The following is a 19,002-nucleotide window of genomic DNA, read 5'->3' as shown; positions in this document are numbered from 1 at the left end:
TCAGTCCATCACATATTTGGTCTTCCTCTTCTCCTGCTTCCTTCCGTCTTTCCCAACATTATAGTCTTTTCTAGTGAATCATGATATGTCCTAAATAGGACAGCATCAGCTTCAACATTTTTGACTCCAGAGATAGTTCAGGCTTGATTTGATCTAAGACCCACTTGTTCGTCTTTCTGGCAATCCAGGGTAACTGTAAAGCTCTCCTCCAGCACCGTATTTCAAATAAACCATTTTTTCCCCTGTCTGCTTTCTTCACTGTCCAGTTTTCACACCCATACATGGCAATCGGGAATACTAGAGTGTGAATTGTCTGGGTCTTGGTCTCCAGTGACACATCCTTGCACATGATCACCTTTTCTAATTTCTTCATAGCTGCCCTTCTGAGTCTTAGCCTTCTTCTGATTTCTTAGCTGCAATCTCCATTTGGATTGATGACTGAACTAATGTATACCAAATCTTTCACCTACTTACTGTACAATTAGAAGTGATCAGCAGTTGGGAAGAGGCTAGTTTAGAACACTGGTTCTTAACCTTGGGTTACTCAGGAGTTTTGGACTGCAACTCCCAGAAGCCTTCACCACCAGCTGTGCTGACTGGGGTTTCTGGGAGTTGCAGTTCAAAAGCATCTGAGTAACAAAGGTTAAGAACCACTGGTTTAGAACATATTAAACTGAAACATGCCTGGTTACAGGGCTTATATTAGGTGATTAGGTGAAGCTCCAGTGGCATTTGTTTCTTTTAATTAATTCATTAGCAAAGCAGTAATTATCATTTTGATACGTATGGAAGAAACAAGATGGCTTAAGGTTCTATGTGGATAATGTATTTGCACTGTTCCATGAGAATTCTGTCAGTGAAAGGCAAGGTGTGCAGTGTCAAGATAATATGTTTTTTTAACACAGTGCTTTCAGATACTACACTTTACTTTCCCCCATAGATGTTATGGGAAGGAAATAAAGAATGGATCTTGGAGCAAGTACACCTGGGGATTGTGGTTATGTGTATTCCTGCATCTGTATTGACCCACTCCGGATTCTGTTTTTCAGTAATGCCAGAATAGGACACAATAGTTTTTTTACAATTATTATAGAGAATTAGCTTCTACAGGATAAAAGAAAATTAACCATTTTCCAGCAGCTTCGATTGAATAATGCAGTTTGTGCCATTTGAATTTAAAGGGACTATTTCTGAATAATGATTTCAGCCTTTATGTCTCAACACTTGAGTATGTGTGACATGATTTGTCTTCATTATAATGCATCTCTCTCTTCCGGTCTTGATTAACACCATCTGGTTATTCTTTGCCATAATACATTTTGCATACTTTACATATTTTTTTTAAAAAAACATTAAACATGGTTTTGGACCACTTTAAAAAATATTGTCTTTTACAAGCAGCAAAAAAGTTTGTTTCGGAAGGCACTGTGCCCATCCTATAACAACCAGGATGATGCATAAATTGCAATTAACCTGTGCACTAAATGATGCTGTAATTCCCTTATAATTGTCATTGAAGCTGAGGGTAATATTGGTGTCATTCTCTTACATGTGTTGCCTAATGAATCTGTATAGGGAGACCCATCTGCTCCATCCAAACCTCAATGGACTAAAAGTCTTGTTGCTGTCTTATATTTCCTTAATGAACAAACAATCAAGAAGCAAACAAGCCAAGGAGATAGTCTCACTGTGAAATTGGCAGGGGAGATATTGGGGTGGTCAAAATGGTGGGAGCTGGTTGTTTCCAATAAGAAAACCAGAAAATAGGGAACTGGTACATCCATTAGTGGCAGAATTCCAAATGAGGAAGGACTTTGAGCAGGAATCCCTGATATTGAGAGATCAGCTAAGAGACAGAAGATACCCACATGAGATTATAAATAGTCTTGCTAAGTCTACCAATACCACACGTGGGTGAGCTCTTAAAAAAAAAAACAGACACAAGAACCTATACACCATGTTAACTGTATTTTAACATATGATCATGTCAGCAACAAATTATAGAATTACATAAAAGCATTGGCATGTTTTAGAAAGCGTGGAAAGTTTCCAGGAGAGATTACAGATCTGTTTTAAAAGAACTAGAAACCTAGTGGATATTTTAGTAAAGAGTGAGTTGAAAGACAGATCATCACCATGAATCTCTAATACCTTGCCTGACTCTTCTCCTCCCACAGGACACCACCCCGTGGCCATTGTGCCTACTGTAAAAATACATGTCATATGACAGAACTTAAGAGATCCACAGAATGGCAACAGTTATGTCTGAAAGAAATGCACTACTTGCAACACTAAAGGAGTGATCTATGCTATAAGGTGCCTTCGTAATAAACTGTATATAACTAAGACCTTTAGATCACTTAAGACATGTATAAGGTTAAGAAATAAAAGACTAGGTAGTCCTCTTGTTAGCCACTTTATGGAATTTAATTATTCAGAAAGAGATCTAACATTTTGGGTTGTATATGTGATTTTTGGAAAGTACTGAGAAAAGAAATAGACAGGATATTAAGATTGAATACAGCCCCTTTCGGGCTTAATGAAGAAATAGATTTCTTGACTTTACTTTAGCACTGCCCCCACTGTCTTCCTGATTGTCTGTCTTTGACTCTGCTGCCAGCTGCATAGGAATGCATCATACAGTGTACTCCTCTGGGATTTGTTCTTGTGATTATCAGTCAGAGCTTAGACTAAATGAGCTGACAAAGTTGTAAAAGCTTGGTATGTATCAAAAATGTTGCTATCAATCCATATTAGATCTTGTTGCATGCATATTCACTAATACTATATAATTTGCAGTTGTCCCTTGCTTGCTGTTTGTAGACAATTTAATTTATTTCTGTTTTTATGTTAGGCTCCTGAAGACCATTTGCCGAAGTGCATCACTTTTTAAACAAGAATAAAGTTTATCACATCTTTTTTTTTACATCCGGAGTCTCAGTCTCTCATTTGGAAGTCTGTTTCCAATAAACAGCATTGTTACTTCCCTGAAGGGATTTAGAACTAAAACATTTTAAAAGTTAAATCAGCTAAGTCTGTCTCAAATAAATGAAGCTCTGAGGCTGTTGCCACCCCCCCACTGTGTTACCCCAAATGGGTTACTGTTCTTTATATCCTGGGGAGAGGGACCATGAGAGGAGAGAGAGCGCCCAGCCAGACTACTAACAAGACCATACACCAATAACTTCGGGTTAAGCACTGTTTATGTAACATTTATTGATGAGACATAAGACATAAGACAAAAAGTACCAAGTAGTCTCTCATTCATACTTACCATTCACACAAGATACTCACTCATCCAAAAGGCCCTCCTCTGGTGGGGGATAAGTCCTCAGGATCGGTGATGGCAGCAATCATTGCAATGCTCTTGAAGTGTGTTTCTGCCTGTGTTCAAGGGTTGATTCTTGGGCCTGAACTAACTATACATTTGATTGATTTGTATTTCAGTTGAGTTATGGTTAGGCCTATGGGCATTATATGAACTTTTTTTGTAACCATTAATAAAGCAATTCGGTGCATTTAGATCCTACAATTTTTGGCCTATTTGTTTAGTAATATTCCTTCAGCAAACATATTCCAGTGAAGACTATCTGGTTAGCTGTAATACAGAGAGGATTTATGCCTACATAATTTTTCTCTGGGCTGATTTTGCCAAAACAAGCCTGTAGGCATATATTATACAATGCGTATATCAAAAATTTTGTGTCTATTAGAAACCAGTAGGAATAACCATTTCTTTTAGCCCTTGTGCATTTTAGCAGCAACTCTTACACAGAAAACTTCTGTGTAAGGCTGTAATGGAAAATTGAACTGCTGACATAGTTCTCTGCTATGTCAGCAGAAAGGATTTTCCTCAATTCCTTCCTCTTTCTTGACAAATCCCACATACAACTGAGAAGGGTGTCTGAGTAATACACTTCTTTATCATCAAACATGCTTTTGTGACTTGGAAAAACCACGCAGCACGAAATGTATGTGCATGTAAAACAAAGAAAAAAGGGATGCTGCATGAAGCAATACCAGTCTTATTTCATGTTATCACATCTCATATATGCAAAATAGACGAACTGTGATTTCTGAAACAAAGTGAACAATAAATTAAGTTTTGTCAGTAAGAAGATAAGCTTTGCTGTTCGATGTCAGATAATGGATGGCAGCCTCCAGTGCTTTTAGGTCCTCTCAATGTTAAGTCAAGAAGCAATGCTGAGAGTAGGCCCATCAAATTGGTGGGGATTTGGTGAGTCAATTCTTCTCTGAGCTCTATTAATTCAACTTACTACTAGATTTCAGCCACTGTTTCATATCCATTTATAACAGAGGCTGATTTTTCTGAAGCTTGATATTGCTCACCTCCAGACACATCGGTACAACATAAAAGTCTTTGCAGGTCGGTGTAGAGGAAGGCTTTAATCCAAATAAATTTCTATGCAAGCATGTCATACTATGGCAATTTGAGATGATAGCAGGAGCTGCTGAAATCCAGATTCAGCATAGTTGCAAGGAGTGCCAGATGGTTTAAAAGATATAAATAGTGAATAGTTGATAACTGAATTTTCTGTGTCTTGCAAATATTGTGGAGTCAGTCCATAAGTCAGAGGTCTAGTGGAATTAGAAGTTTCCCTGTGTCAGCTGTCACAAATCTCATTTTGCAGTTTCATCACACTGTATTTTTTCTCATCCACATGACTGGTTTGCTCAAGTAGCCACTGCCTCTCTTGTTCATCCACATTCATTCTTAGTGTCACTTCTTGAAAGATATTATTTACTCCCACCTAAACAGAAGAGAAGACAACATATGTAAATCTTATGTTCCAAAATAAATACATATACAAAGATAGTTACATTACATGAAAACTATTTGTTACCACACCTCCTTAAAATGAATCTTTTTGAACATATGGATACTGGGTTCATTTTCCAATCCAATTTTAGCCTCAAAGGTGAGGAGTCCAAGATGTGTCATTCCTACAAGACAAAAGATCAGAAATCAGTCCCCCTCATCTGTACAAACGCCACTTTCCTTTGAAGAAGGGCCACACTGCAGTGAGATAACACATCCTTTGCATGTGAAAATCCCCATGTTTAATTACCTAGATCTCCAACAAGAGATGGGAGAGAATTTTGATTAATAAGAGAGCTGCTGCCAAGCAACGGAGGAATTGTGGGCTAGACATAACATTAGTCTGACTCAGTATATGGAACCTTCTTATGTCCCTACTATCATAAGCAACAAAGATTCCACTCTCCCTAGTAAAAATAAAATTGCAAAGGTTCCCTTGACATTTAGTCCAGTCGTGTCCGACTCTAGGGGGTAGTGCTCATGCCCGTTTCCAATCTGTAGAGCCAGTGTTTGTCTCTAGACAGTTTCCGTGGTCACGTGGCCAGCGCGCCTAGACACGGAACGCCGTGGTACCTATTTATCTACTCGCATTTACATGCGTTCGACCTGCTAGGTTGGCAGGAGCTTGGACAAGCGATGGGAGTTCACTCTGTCACATGGATTCAATCTTATGACGGCTGGTCTTCTGACCTGGCAGCACAGAGGCTTCTGCAGTTTAACCTACAGCACCACCACGTCCCTTGGTTGCATACATACTGTATTTGCTGGTGTACAAGACTACTTTTTTGCCCTGAAAAACATGCCTCCAAGGGGGGGGCGTCTTATACGCCGAGTGCACTTCAATTGGGATAGACATAGCTGCCCATAATGTCCTTCCAATGCTCGCCCGGTGCCCATAGTAGCCTCCCGATGCCTGCCCACCTCATTCTACATACTGTCCAGTATCGCGCGGTATCCAGCGCGGCTGCGGCGAGCATCAGCAGTGAGACAGGGGTGCCAGCCTTTTCGACGTGACCGGCCCGTTCTGCTCAGCAGGAAGCAGGGCACTCCGGCCCGCCCCTTGTCTACGCAGAGCTCGCACTTGCGCACTAGTGCCAGTCACAGGGAGATGCAGGGGCGGGCCGAAGGTGCTGCAGTCGTGCTGCGGCTGTACAATGGTGACAATGAATAGCACCTTTTATTTGGTGTGTGGAAGGTGTGTGGAAGAGGGGGTAGTCTTATATGGCAAGTATATAACAAACTCTATATTTTGAGTGGAAATGTTGGGGGGTCGTCTTATATGCCCAGTCGTCTTATACGCCAGGAAATACGATATAAATAAAACATCTTTAAAATCTGTGCAAAATATCAAAGTCTATGAATTGAAACAAAATCCTGCTGCTGCAAAAGAGGAAATAAGTCATTATTTATTTTATCTATTTAAAATATCTACACACCATCCTTTCTCCTAAAGGATCCAAGGCAGCTTACAGGATTAAAAGAAAAAAGGTAAAAGATAAATAAATTATTATACTATTTAAAAAGCATTAAACAGGTATCATACTAAAACTTGTAATAAAAGTTCAAGTAAAACAAAAGAATAAAATAATCCCTTCATAAAAATCCCCCTGGTGCACCAATCATTTAAAGGAAAGCCTGCCTGAAGAGAAAGCCTATCAAGTATTAAGTTCACTAGGAGAGGCCTTTCTCTCTGTCCCATCATCCTCATAGGCACATTTGATAGGGACACAACAGACAGCCTTTTCTGTCAATGCTCCCAGACTCTGGAACTCTCTCACACAGAAGGCCAGGCTGGCTCCAACTTTGTTAACTTTTCGCAAAAAAAGCCTCCCAGGAAAACAAGACCTCCTTTTCTTGATTCCAGCTCTTCTTGTTTCAAATTTCTTACTTGTTTTTTTTTTTAATCACTGTTGGGGACTTAACTGAAAGAACAAAACAGATTTTATTTTTAGTGTTCCATTCCATCAAGTGTTGATGTTGTAAATTCCTAGGGTTAAATCCAATGAATGGGACTTGTTAAGACAACATTTATGGAAATTTTATTAATCCTCTGGGTCTGCCCTGGTTGTATCTAAGAGCTGGATTTATCCCCTAGATCTCTTTCTTTCTTTGTAACTGTGCAGTAGATAGTAATGCAGCATTTTCAATATGTCGCCTACATTAGCCATTCTCACCATAAGACATCATGATCAGCGTGGCTTCCTTGCCAAAGCCTTTGCCACGATAGCTGGACTCTGAAAGAAAGAACAAACACTAAGAAGTGGTGTGTTTCATGACTCATTTAGATTAGGAGTCTAATCTTATAACCTTTTCAGTTTCAGGCACTCGTGCAAGGGAGGAGGAAATGCAACTGTTTCTTACTGTTTACTATATAAAATTCTTTAGTATATAAAAATATTTCTTCATGAGAGGAAAGGATAGAAAATAGGAATAAACAGAGGGCTGGATTAAACAAGAAACAGTGTACAGTACATGATCCATTTTAATCAGGATTTTTGCTTCACTTTTCAAAATTCATGAGCCCTGTTTCAAACCGTAGGCTACAATGAAACTAATGCCAGGAATGCCTGGACATAGACCATGTGACTTTGGGTTGGTATCAGCCACAGACACATGTTGATGATAACAGAGAATATTTTGAAACAATTATTATTAATGACATTCATTCATTCATTCATTTAATATCCCGCCCATCTAGACTGAAGTCTACTCTGGGCAGCTAACAACATACAAGAAAAATAAAATAAAATAAACAACAACATTTAAACCATAAGGATAACAATAAATTAAGTATTGACAGGAGGAAAGGCCTGCCTAAAGAGGCAGGTCTTGAGTTGGCTCTTAAAAACACCCAGTGAGGGAGTCAGACAAATTTATTTTTTTTTTTGGGGGGGGAGAGTGTTCCAGAGGCGAGGGGCCACTGCTGAGAAGGCCCGCTTTCTTATTCTTTCTCTTTGGGCCGCCCTCGGCATTAGGCCATCTTGACTAAAGTGAGTGATTCGGGAAGATATAGGTTGGGAGGAGGCGTTCTGCCAGATATTGAGGTCCTAAACCATTTAGGGCTTTATATGTCATCATTAGTACTTTGAAATCAATGCAGAAATGAACGGGTTGCCAATGCAGGGCAGCCAGAGTGGGGGAGATATGTTGGTGTTTTCTTACCCCAGTAAGGAGTCTGGCTGCTGCATTCTGCACCATTTGAAGCTTCTGCATCAATCTCAAAGGTAGCCCCATGTAGAGCACATTACAGTAGTCTAATCTCGAGACTACAAGCGCATGGACCAGAGTGGTGATGGTCCCCACATCAAGATAGGGATGCAGCTGGGCAATCCGCCAAAGTTGAAAATAGGTGGTATGAACCACTGACACTACCTGGGTCTCCATGGTGAGCGCCAGGTCAAGATGGACCCCCAAACTGTGAACCAAATTCTTTGTGGTGAGAGTCACTCCCCCAAAAGAGAGGGAGATTCCCCAAACCACTGACATCAGGGCCACCCACCCTAAAGACCTCCGTCTTGTCTGGGTTCAGCCTCAGACCATTCACCTGCATCCACCCCAGGACGGCCTCCACACAGTGCTAAAGGGACGAAATGGCATCCACTGTTGATGGAGAAAAGGAGATGTAGAGCTGGGTGTCATCAGCATACTGATAACATGAAGCCCTGCATCCCCTGATGACCTGACCCAGCGGCCTCATGTAGATATTAAACATCATTGGGGAGATAATCAAGCGGTGTGGAACCCCACAATTAAGATTCCATGGAGCAGATACACTCTCCCCAAGCTGTACTCTCTGGGGAATGGTCCTCCAAGAAGGATCGGAGCCAGGCTAGTGCCAGACCAGGGATTCCCAGCTCAGAGAGTCTCCCCAGGAGGATACTGTGGTCGATGGTATTGAAGGCGGTTGAGATATCGTGAAGGACCAACAGAGACATGTTGCCCCTGTCAGCCTCCCTCAGCAGGTCATCAAACAGTGCAACCAGTGCCGTTTCTGTACCATGGCGCAGCCTGAAGCCCAACTGAAATGGATCCAGGGCATTGGTTTCATCCAAAAAGGCCTGGAGCTGCACTAGAAGACAAAGCCATCAAAAGAGAACTGTCAGATTACCTGCAATCATGATTTCTATCTCACCCACTGATGGATCTTCAGGGTCTGTGAGGAACAAGTTCACATCTCCTACCATGCATTCTTCTTCTGTAGCTGTCTGCCTAGACCACTTATCTGTATCAAGTATTATGAATGTGCATTCTGAGAAAATCAAAATAATATTAAAAATAATTTGTAAATCACTGAAAGAAAAACACGTGCTACTTGCATTCCTCATATCTGAATTTGAGTGGCTCTGAGGGGTAAACCTCAGTAGATTTCTTTGGAATATGAGCGCAAAATAAACCTGCCATCTAGTCAGTATTTACACACTCTGCACAACTCTATTGATGATGTGACCAGCAGCTTACAAGGTAACACTGAAGTGTTTGTTCCATATGGCGGTCCTATAAGGACAGACAGTGGTAGAACAGCAGCATGATTCTATATAAAAACACCAGAGATTGCAGCTAATACAGAGCAATGATAAATTAAGTTATAAATTAATTTTGTACATTTCACAACATAAGTGGTGTTTTTTTTAAATGTCAATGCTTAGGTTTAGTTTCTTACATGAACATATCTTCAGCAATATGGCAGGACGAGTGTTAGCAGAGCAAGAGAAGATACAGGAAGACAGCAACAAGCTGAATAGCAGCTGCTGAACTAAGCAATGAATGAATAACAAAAATCAGGCAATGCCTTATAAAAAGAAACGTGCAATTGCTACACAAAAAAGGGAAGCATTAGAATATCACAAAATCAGTTTTTGCAGGCTCTTGGAGGACAAGATAGGATCTGACTATGCGGAAGGCAAGAGGATCTGATCTGTTTGATATGTGAGCTGATGACTGAGAACCTGGAAGTTTGTGCATATGTCTGTGAATAGCAAACATATTCTGAATGAAAGGACACCCAGAGGCCAAAACAGAAAAAAAATGAAACAACAGAAGGCAAGGAAGAGATAAAAGAGGTGTTATAGATTACGACTCCTACAGTCCTTTATCAACAGCAATAGGTGCTAAGGATTCTGGGAGTTGTAGTCCAAAAAAATTGGGAGCGATTTGGGGACTCCTGATGAGTTTCAAGGTCAATTAAATACTGTAGTAATGGGCATCAAGTAGGGAGAAAGTATACAGCCTTGTATTCATTGTGGGGAAAGAGTGTATAAATAAAAATACTAAAATAGTGTTAGTATACAATAGCCATCTATTAAGTAAAAACAGTGTAACCACATATTTACAACAGAGAATAACATGGAAATGGTATAAGGGACCATATAGATAAATTATAAAATAATAGCAATAACACAAACCATACCCTAATTAAGTAAGAAAGAAGTAGATGCCTATATAGAACTAAGGATAAAATGAAGAACAGGGTAAAGAGATGAGATTATAATGAAAAAGGGAAAGAAAGAAAGGGTTTTGCTGGGATAGGTGACATGGGTTTTTAAAAATTCATGCAGCTGTTTCCTTCTCTCCAAAAAAAAAAAAAAACTGTGACAGAAGCAAAATAGAACTGCAGATGGCAGTTTTCATCCTATTCTAATAGTTTTAAATATAGTAATGTAAATATAAATGTCAATTAAAATGAATGTAAACATTAAAAACATCCCTCTTTCACAATGTAATTTAGCTTATTAACAATTAACGGCTGAAATCCTGTTACTTGGCATAGCAAGTTGCACTACAGTAGGCCCATTGAATCAGTAGGGATTTGGTGAGTCACCTCCTCTGTAAGCTCCATTGATTCAAATGGTCCTACTCTAGCTATGACCTAGTAAGTTGCACTAGAGTAAGCCCCTTCGAACCACTGGAACTTACAAAACAGCTCCCTCACCAAGTCCCCACTGATTCAATGGGCCTACTTTAGTACAACTTACAACACTTATTATATAGGATGTGAGCCAATGTGTGGTCCTTTTTCATGAGTATTCCAGTATTTGAAACACAGAGCTTTTTTACATCCTGCTGACACAGAAATGAGCTACCGACATATGTATTCACTGCCCCATCCTCTGGCCCTGACAAATGCTCAAAACCTCACTGTCTGCATCCTCTCGCCAACTGCATTGCATCTCATATTCTTGTTCAAGGCTTAGTGGCTCAGATGCAGTCAGACGCTGCAGTTCTTCACACTTCATCCACTCATGATATCTGATGAGAAAACAAAAAAATGCAGTTCTTTTCAGAACATTACCCACTATAAGTAGGTGGAAAAGCAAACGAGACCACTAAAATGAATTAGTTTTTAGTTGCCAGAGATGACTGATACAGGTAAAAACAATGTTCCATCTATATACATGAAAAGCAAAGCCTCTATATCCAGTCCCACTCTCTTGTGATCAAGAGTGCAACATGGAAGAGGTATTAAGTGGATAGGATGACATTTGGTTCTTAATGGCTAGATTCATTAAGAGTGCTCCACTGGCACACTGCTGCTTACCATTTAGTTCTGTAACAAAAGGTTGCTCTTGGTAACAATATTGTGCTAAGAAGAAAACATAGCCAAACAAAACATTATCTCTAATAATGTAAGGGCCAATCCTCACTGAAAAGAAACTCAAGGTCCTCCTTCCACACTTATCTCTTCCTCATAATGGCAGACCTATTTTACTGGCAATTACAGTAGGACCTCCTCATCCACTGGATCAATATCCGCTGACCCAACTGTGGTCTGAAAATATTTAAACTGTTAAAAGAAAAATCCCATATATATATATGTGTGTGTGTGTGTGTGTGTGTGTGTGTGTGTATATGTGTGTATATATATATATGTGTGTGTGTGTGTGTGTGTATATGGCCACGATGAGGAGCCAGAGACCATGCCATACATCATGCCATACATATACAGCATTTCCTATTATAATAAAGTTTGCTACAATCCATATTTTTTACCATCCACGGGGGGTGGGAGCTTAGAACCAATTGCCTGCGGATATGGAGGACCTACTGTACTAAGTTAGCTGTAATACAGCAAGCCCCAATACCAATGCCTTCAACAGCATAATTTTAAGTGGTGAAGTGCCACCTATTAAGCTGGCGTTTCCTTTTCTTGCCACACATCACATGCGGGACTTGTTGACAAAAAACAAGTGCTGACTTCTTAACTCATGACAATTTGCCAATGAAAATTACACCACTTAAATTACTTCAGAAGAGGTAACGCAGTAAGATTCCAGCTCTTATAATGAACATTTCTAAATACCAACTTAGCTTTGAAGTCAATACCACATAGCCACTGATTATCTGAAAAAAATGCACAGAAGATTGAACTGCAGTCTTATGGATTATGAGCAATTTATCAAGTGAAGGAGCTAAAAAACCACACAAAATAGCAGGGGTTTGAGTGCATCAGTGAAGCTGAGAGCTATGCTGTCAGGAGGGCAGACTCCATTACTAGACTGGACTCCTAGCAAAGGCATCCAAGGTGAACTGGTCACAGCTGAGACATCTGACTAAGATACATCCACCCTCTTCAAGACAACTACAGGGCAGCAGCTGAAGGTGACATTGGTCGAGAAGACAACGGCAGTGACAACTAAGGTAATTTTTGTTTGTACTACACAGAAGGTGGCAATAGTAAAGCCCTGTTGAACTTTTCTTACCATGAAAACCCTATGAGACAGTCCAAAATGAAACATGAAATAGTGTTGGAAGATGAGACGCCCAGGTTGGAACGTACTCAATCAGCTACTTAGGATGAGCAAATGACAAGTACTAATAGCTCTGTCATTAATGATGTAACTAGATTAAAACTGAAAGGATGTCTAGTGGCTGAAATGCACAAAAGTGAAAGGAAACTCCAATGCTGCATAAGGCATACAATTGGAACATTGAAAAAGGACAAGTTTGAATCAAGGTAAACTGGAAACTGTAAAACAAGAAATGGAATGTATAAGCATTGCAGTGCTTGTCAGTGAACTAAAGTTGAGTGGTTCTGACACTGAGACAAGATGTAGTACAGACACTTAGGGGCTATAGTGCAAAGTCTGACTGAATAATATCAAACAGCCTCCATGGAAAACTTAAACAGGTGTGTTATAAACAATCTATCCCTATGTCTTCTAGTTCAAATGGAACTTGATAAACCTTTTAATATTGCAAATATTTCATTTCCCAGGATTATTAAAACAAAGACTATGTCAAACCAGAGCTCTCAAACTACATCCCTTCATGAAGGTGGAGGAAATTATCTGTTTAATACCTGGGTACATGTGCAGCAGTATATGGCACCAGGGTAACCCTCTTCCCCTGTAGTACTGTGTTTTGGTTAATCCTCATAGTCCAAATCCTGAAACAACAAGATGTGTTAATAAGCCATACAACTTTACTAAAATAATTATAGACAGTATGTGGAAACAGTAAAACTACTGCAGAACATTGACTTAATATTTCCCCTATACCATTTCTACTAGTGCTTAAAACTAAACAGAAAACAACTGTATGGATGTATACACAGACATTTACAGTATAACTGCAGCATGAGGCTTATGAAGCAAATGCTTATGAGGCCATAACCAATCAGTTCAGTTAGTCATATTGGACAGTATTACATAACCACTAACACAAGAGTGACTGGATCAGTAAAATAAGCTATGGTCTTCAGTTTGCAAGACATGCACAGAAATGTTAATGACAGGTCCTTCTGGAGATCATTAATCCATTTGTTGTTCTGTGCTGTCAAGTTAAAACTGACCTCTAGCTATCCCAATAGGGCTTTCAAGGCAAGTGAGATACAGTATTTAAGGTGGGGTTTTACCAATTCCACTCCTCCAGTGAGTTCATATGGCTGAGTGGGCATTTGAACCCAGGGCTCGCAAGTCCTCATCTGTCATTCTATCCATTACACCACATTGGTTATCCCCTTTTATTCATAGGGTTGCCATGGCAAAAGCAACCTGGTGAGGGTAAATTATGGTATTCCCAACCCCTAGAAAAGTTCGACATAATTAGGCTATAGCATCAATATTCTCTTAACACTACCAATTTGACCATAACCATGTGTGTGTTTTAAAAATCCTACTGACTATTAATATCAGGTGCCATCAAGCTCACCAGTTTTCATTTCTATCCCCAACACATGCAAACATTTCTATAAGGAGTTGTGTAGCACCTTAAAATTAAAAGGCTGACAGCATTTGGTGAAGTCAACAGCATCTACAAAGACTATGCCATAATAAACATGTTTAAACTGTCATAAAAAATTCTTCAGACTTTGCTACAACACTCTAGCATAAAGATTCCCCCTAAAATTCCAGATGAGTAGTTATACAAAAGGCTACCTCATGTGACAGAGCGACGCACTAAGACTTAGGAGGCTTGGGTTCAGTTCACTGCCTCTGCCATGGAAACTCACTGGGGGAGTGGAACTGGTAAAGCCACTCCTAAAATAGCTCATTTACCTATTAGGATAGCAATAAGTCACTTCTGACTGGATGGCACATAACAAGCTATGGATTAGATTTCCCCCCCCTCCACCCCCAGAAATCAGGATTAAAGAAGCATTATACATCATTTAACTTGATGGTACATGATCTTAACCATCATGGAAAGCATACACTCTCTGAAGTCTCAGACGGCATTGTCCAAGCAGGGAAATATAACAACATTTTTATAGCGATAAAGCCTTAGCGTTTTTATAGGTAAGGTTCTCACATCCTTAAAATGGAATAAGTGTGGAAAAGGAAATGTCCAGCCCAATTCTAAAGGTGTTTAGTCAGATAGTTAACCTTGGGTTACTCAGGTGTATTTGGACTGCAGCTCCCAGAAGCCATCACCACCAGCTGTGCTGGCTGGAGTTTCTGGGAGTTGCAGTTCGAAAACACCTGAGTGACCTAAGGTCAAGAACCACTGAGATAGGAGACCCGCTAAGTCCCAAAAGAAGGTACCCCAACTCATGTATTTTAGGAGGACCACAGCCTTTAAGGCCCACACTACTCTTACAAAAAAAAACGCACGGAAGTCACTAATTTTGTGAAGAAAGACAAACTGGAGCCCACCTCCTTCTTCTTCCTCCTCCACCAGTTCCCACAACTGCCAAGCCGACCCGGGTCCTCCTCTCACGCCGCTTCCTCCTCCAACGCCGACCGCACATGCGCAGTTATAACTCTCCCCTATTTCCCCGCCGTCCTACGGTAGCCAGGGGATCTCGCTCCAAGCCCGTTTCCCCGCCGCGCCGTCACGTGGCTCTAGAGCACGGCCAATCGGCGTAGGAGGACTCTCCGAAGGCGAACGTCACGACAGTACAGACGCTCCCAGGTCCGCGCATGCGCTGTGCATGGGCTTTCCCCTCCCTCCTCTTGTGGCCGTGGAATGAGGGGAGCCGGTTTCAGACCTTGGGGGCCGGGCTTGGACGGCGTGGAGGCTTTCCGGCTTTTTGGCGGTAGTGCTGGTACATGTTTTGCGGGAGTAGAAAAGGGAGGCGGTGGGGCCCAGTTCTCTGAGTGGGGCCTGTCCCGAGGGCAGCAGCAACGGTGGGCACGGCTAAGCTCCGAGGAGAGGGGCGGAGAAGGGCGGGGGACGACGACGACGAGGAGACTTGTGTTAGCCCTTGAGCTGCCACAAGACCCTGTGGGTTTTTCTGCCCCGTAATTACAAGGCTAGACGTCCCCATAGGAGTTCTTGCAATAAAGGTGGCTCGCCCGCCCACCCACCGGATTGCGGTGTCATCCGATATTTAAAGGGGTTCCCCCCCCCCTTTCTTGAGGCTCCTCCAAGGAGTTCGGGAGGAGGGGGGGCAGCCAACGTGGCTCCTTGGCAGACTCGGTCGTCAGCATCATCCTGCCGAGTGTGTTTCCTTTTTCTAACGCATAGGTTTGTGGCTCGAGGGTTTTCGGTGTCCTTTCAGAGACGGGGACTTGTGTGTCGGGGTGGTGGTAATTGTGGCCACTTGGGGGAAGACGCTGCCCCACATCTGGTGAGAGGAGCTGTTCCAAAACCTCTGAACGAAGTAGTTTAGAAGAACTGAGTTACTCTATGAGAAAAGGAATGCAACAAATCTTTTAAAAACATGTTGGGTTTTGAGGGCCCCCCCTTTTTTAATGAGGAAAGAGGGATGACTCTCCTCCTCCTATACATATCTAGCTTGATCAGCTGGTGCAGAGTTTGCTCTGTTAGAAACGAATTCTGGAAGGATCACATTTTGTAATTCTGCTTTAGTTAAACTGGAGTATTTGAGCCCCCTCAATTCAGTACTTGCAGTCATTAATGGCTATTGGAATCTCCTTGTCTCCCATAGTTAAAGGATGGAAAAATCAGTCCTTCAGGGTAGTGCCAGCTGATAGTGGGATTACTATTCAGATACTGTATTGTGATTCTTGTGCATTCAGTTTCCTCATAATAAAACAACTCTGTAGCAAAGTGTATTTTACAAGAATCCTGAAATCTTAATTCTGTTCCTCAACAAATAGCAGAGTTTCAGAAATATTATTTAGCAAAGAAAGTTTGCCTGACTGAAGGGAAGGGCAAATGTGAAGTTGTGAAATGCCTAGGAGGAGGGTATTTTAAAAGGGCCCGTTCTTCTACTCTGTGGGATGTACATATTGTAAAGCCTGTTTGTTTCTTCCCTCCTTTCTTCTTTCCTTCATTCCTTTTTTTTTTTTTTTTTGAGGGTGCAAAGGCAGAAAAATGTATGCTTTTGGTGAAATATGTCCTGAACTTAAGTATGTGAAAATATTTGGCTAGAACTCTTCCCAAGTTTTCTTGTGAAGTTTAGGAACATTTCTGTAGGATAGTGGTAGTTAGGGAGGTTTATTTTGGAAAACCATTTAAGAACCCAGGGAAGGTAGGATATATATTTTGTATTAATACTTCCAGGGCTTGTCATTTAGAAGGTTCAGATGCAAAATCCCAGTACTTTGAAAATGCTGAGGACAAAATGCTTTGTCTCTATCCAACTGGGTAGTTATGTATTTATTTTATTTTGTAATTTATAGTTAAATTGAGTTTTGTAATTTGGCATTGACACAAAATATATTTCCTTCTTTAAATATGTTTTGTCATCTTTTCCTGAGGTCTCTTGCTCAGTCGTTTTCAAATGAGATGCCTCCTTCCTGTGACTATGTTTTCTGTTTGGGTAATAAATCAACTATATTGATCAACTATATACTTAAAATACTACATACTTTGTTTAGGTAATATCTTAAATTGGGAAGATTTATAGGAACTTAAGAATTTATTTCTGTAATAAATAGCTGCAACCACAATGGTTCAGATAGGAAGTGGAGTTTGTTGTGGCCAGGAAGGCTATGGTCTGACTATCAATTATTTTTGTATTTAAGCACGTAGAGTCCTTTTCATGGTAGTTGTATATTCCACTCTTTGCAGTCACTGGTTCAGTGATTGGTTTTGACCTTGTTATCATTTTAGATTGTCCCTGAGCATCTTACATGGGAAAAGTTAGCATGGAATCTAGGAGGCAATAGCTGTTATCTCTATCATAGTGCTATAAAGTCTGTGGAGCTGTTTTTATTGCCTGTTTTAATCTTTGCTCTAGTAATTACAGCATCATTCTGTTTGGGAGGAGATAGTTATGGAGGTGAATGGAAATGTGTTATATGATTAATATAAAGAATGAAGGATAAAAAAATTAATCTTCACATTGGTTTTAATGCATATAGCAGTAATAGTCATTACATTAAAAAGAATTTGGTTATGAACAAATCTACGTTTTAGATGAACAAATATGTTCATAAAGCCTGCAGTTATAATATCTTAAATGTAAATCATAACTTCCCCTAGATTTAAATGCTTTTTTAATGTTACAAAAAGCATGGCATGGCTGCAGGGAATTTTAGCTTCTAAAGATGTTTATTATGGGTTATACAATAACAATAACTCCTATACGCATGTACTCAGAACAATTCATACTACATTTGGTGGACCTCTTCCCTCATACATAAGGCATAATTTCAGTGTACATGGTCCTACTCTTAACTTTAACTTACTGTGCTAAATTAAGCTGCAGTTGAATCAGTGGAACTTATAGAGAAGTTTACTCACAAAAATCTCATTGATTCAGTGTACCTACTCTAAGCAACAGGATTTTAGCTAGTGAATTCATTCCTACCTTTTGAGTCAAGTGTTTGGATACTGTACCTGGTGTCTTGGGAGGGAGATGAGTTTTGGGCAAAGGGATGAAGAACACCTTTTTTCTCTGTGTTCATTTTTCTTGTAATTATATATAGTGCTGGAGCAGATCTTGGCAATGTCAGTAGGTCCAGTGATGCTATATGCCTGGACCTTAAATAGCCAGATCCAGTCCTATGCCCTTCCCATATCTTTCTTATTTGTTTGTTTGTTTACTGCTAAAAAACCCTTTGCATCCTCTAGTGAAAAAGCCCCTTACATCTAGGTTGGGCAACTTTGGCAAGGGTTGGTATTATTTTTTAGATAGTTTTGGATTGGTTGGGCAACTTTGGCAAGGGTTGGTATCATTTTTCAGATAGTGAATGTATTTGATTTAATGAATTTTATTTAAAGGAATCATTCAGTTTACCTATGGAATCTGTGCCTCCATGGAAATGTAACCAGAGTAGAAAGAACTATAACCAAAATGGCTAATTAAGTAATTTATTCTTTGCTTTTTAATTTTAAAAAATTACCTGATTTCAGTGCCTGATAAGGTTTTTCAAATTCATTCATTTAGACATGATTTATTCTATGTTTATTCCATTCAATATGATGTGTTTGGTGAAAATCAGATTTACTCCTGCTAGGCAGACTGAATGATTCCTTTAAATAAAATTCATTAAATCAAATACATTCACTATTTTCTATCTTTAAGTAATAATTCACACTTGCTTTATGATGGCAGTTGTAGCAACACCAGAGAATCACAGATCTTTGATTCTCTGATGGCTAACAGTTCCCCACACCTAAACCTCATAATTAAAATTTGCCACTTAATCTCTTAAATAGCAAAAAGCTTGATCTTTGACAATAGACAATTAGGTTTTAAGGAAGAGAAATGCTGGGGAAGATATCTGCAAAGAGGATAGTAATTTACTTTTCCTGCTTAAATTCACACTGGAAAGGGAGTAAAAGGGATTGTTTGCTGCCTTATTGAGCTC

At 40.1% G+C, this 19,002-nt stretch overlaps 2 protein-coding genes across 6 annotated transcripts in view; one reads left to right on the top strand and one right to left on the bottom strand.

Annotated features, from left to right (window-relative positions):
• Positions 1–3,903: 3,903 nt before the first annotated feature.
• On the bottom strand, positions 3,904–15,123 carry NAT9 (N-acetyltransferase 9). Of its 2 annotated transcripts, none has more exons than XM_072990581.2 (7): positions 14,932–15,123; positions 13,137–13,223; positions 10,977–11,086; positions 8,949–9,089; positions 7,015–7,074; positions 4,871–4,965; positions 3,904–4,772 (listed from the first exon to the last, which is right to left on the bottom strand). In XM_072990581.2, the coding sequence occupies exons 1-7, from the start codon at positions 15,024–15,026 to the stop codon at positions 4,626–4,628; spliced, it is 735 nt and encodes a 244-aa protein (XP_072846682.2). In that variant the 5' UTR covers positions 15,027–15,123; the 3' UTR covers positions 3,904–4,625. The 2 variants fall into 2 exon arrangements, with proteins under 2 accessions (XP_072846682.2, XP_072846683.2); XM_072990582.2 differs by having other exon boundaries at positions 14,899–14,984.
• Positions 15,124–15,174: 51 nt separating this feature from the next.
• Positions 15,175–19,002, top strand: part of SLC38A12 (solute carrier family 38 member 12) — a 96,445-nt gene continuing 92,617 nt past the window's right edge. For 2 of the 4 annotated variants that reach the window (XM_078386067.1, XM_020806269.3), the window contains exon 1: positions 15,189–15,323. Coding sequence is in view for 2 of the 4 variants with exons in the window: in XM_072990580.2 (XP_072846681.2) it covers positions 15,199–15,314 (116 nt within the window). In the remaining 2 variants the exon portion in view is untranslated. Of the gene's footprint in view, positions 15,324–19,002 lie in introns of all 4 variants that reach the window. The other 2 variants (XM_072990580.2, XM_020806270.3) reach the window with 2 other exon arrangements.

Source organism: Pogona vitticeps, chromosome 2 (genome assembly GCF_051106095.1).
Source record: "Pogona vitticeps strain Pit_001003342236 chromosome 2, PviZW2.1, whole genome shotgun sequence".
Classification (NCBI taxonomy): Eukaryota; Metazoa; Chordata; class Lepidosauria; order Squamata; family Agamidae; genus Pogona; species Pogona vitticeps.
This window is presented reverse-complemented; position numbering and strand designations above follow the sequence as displayed.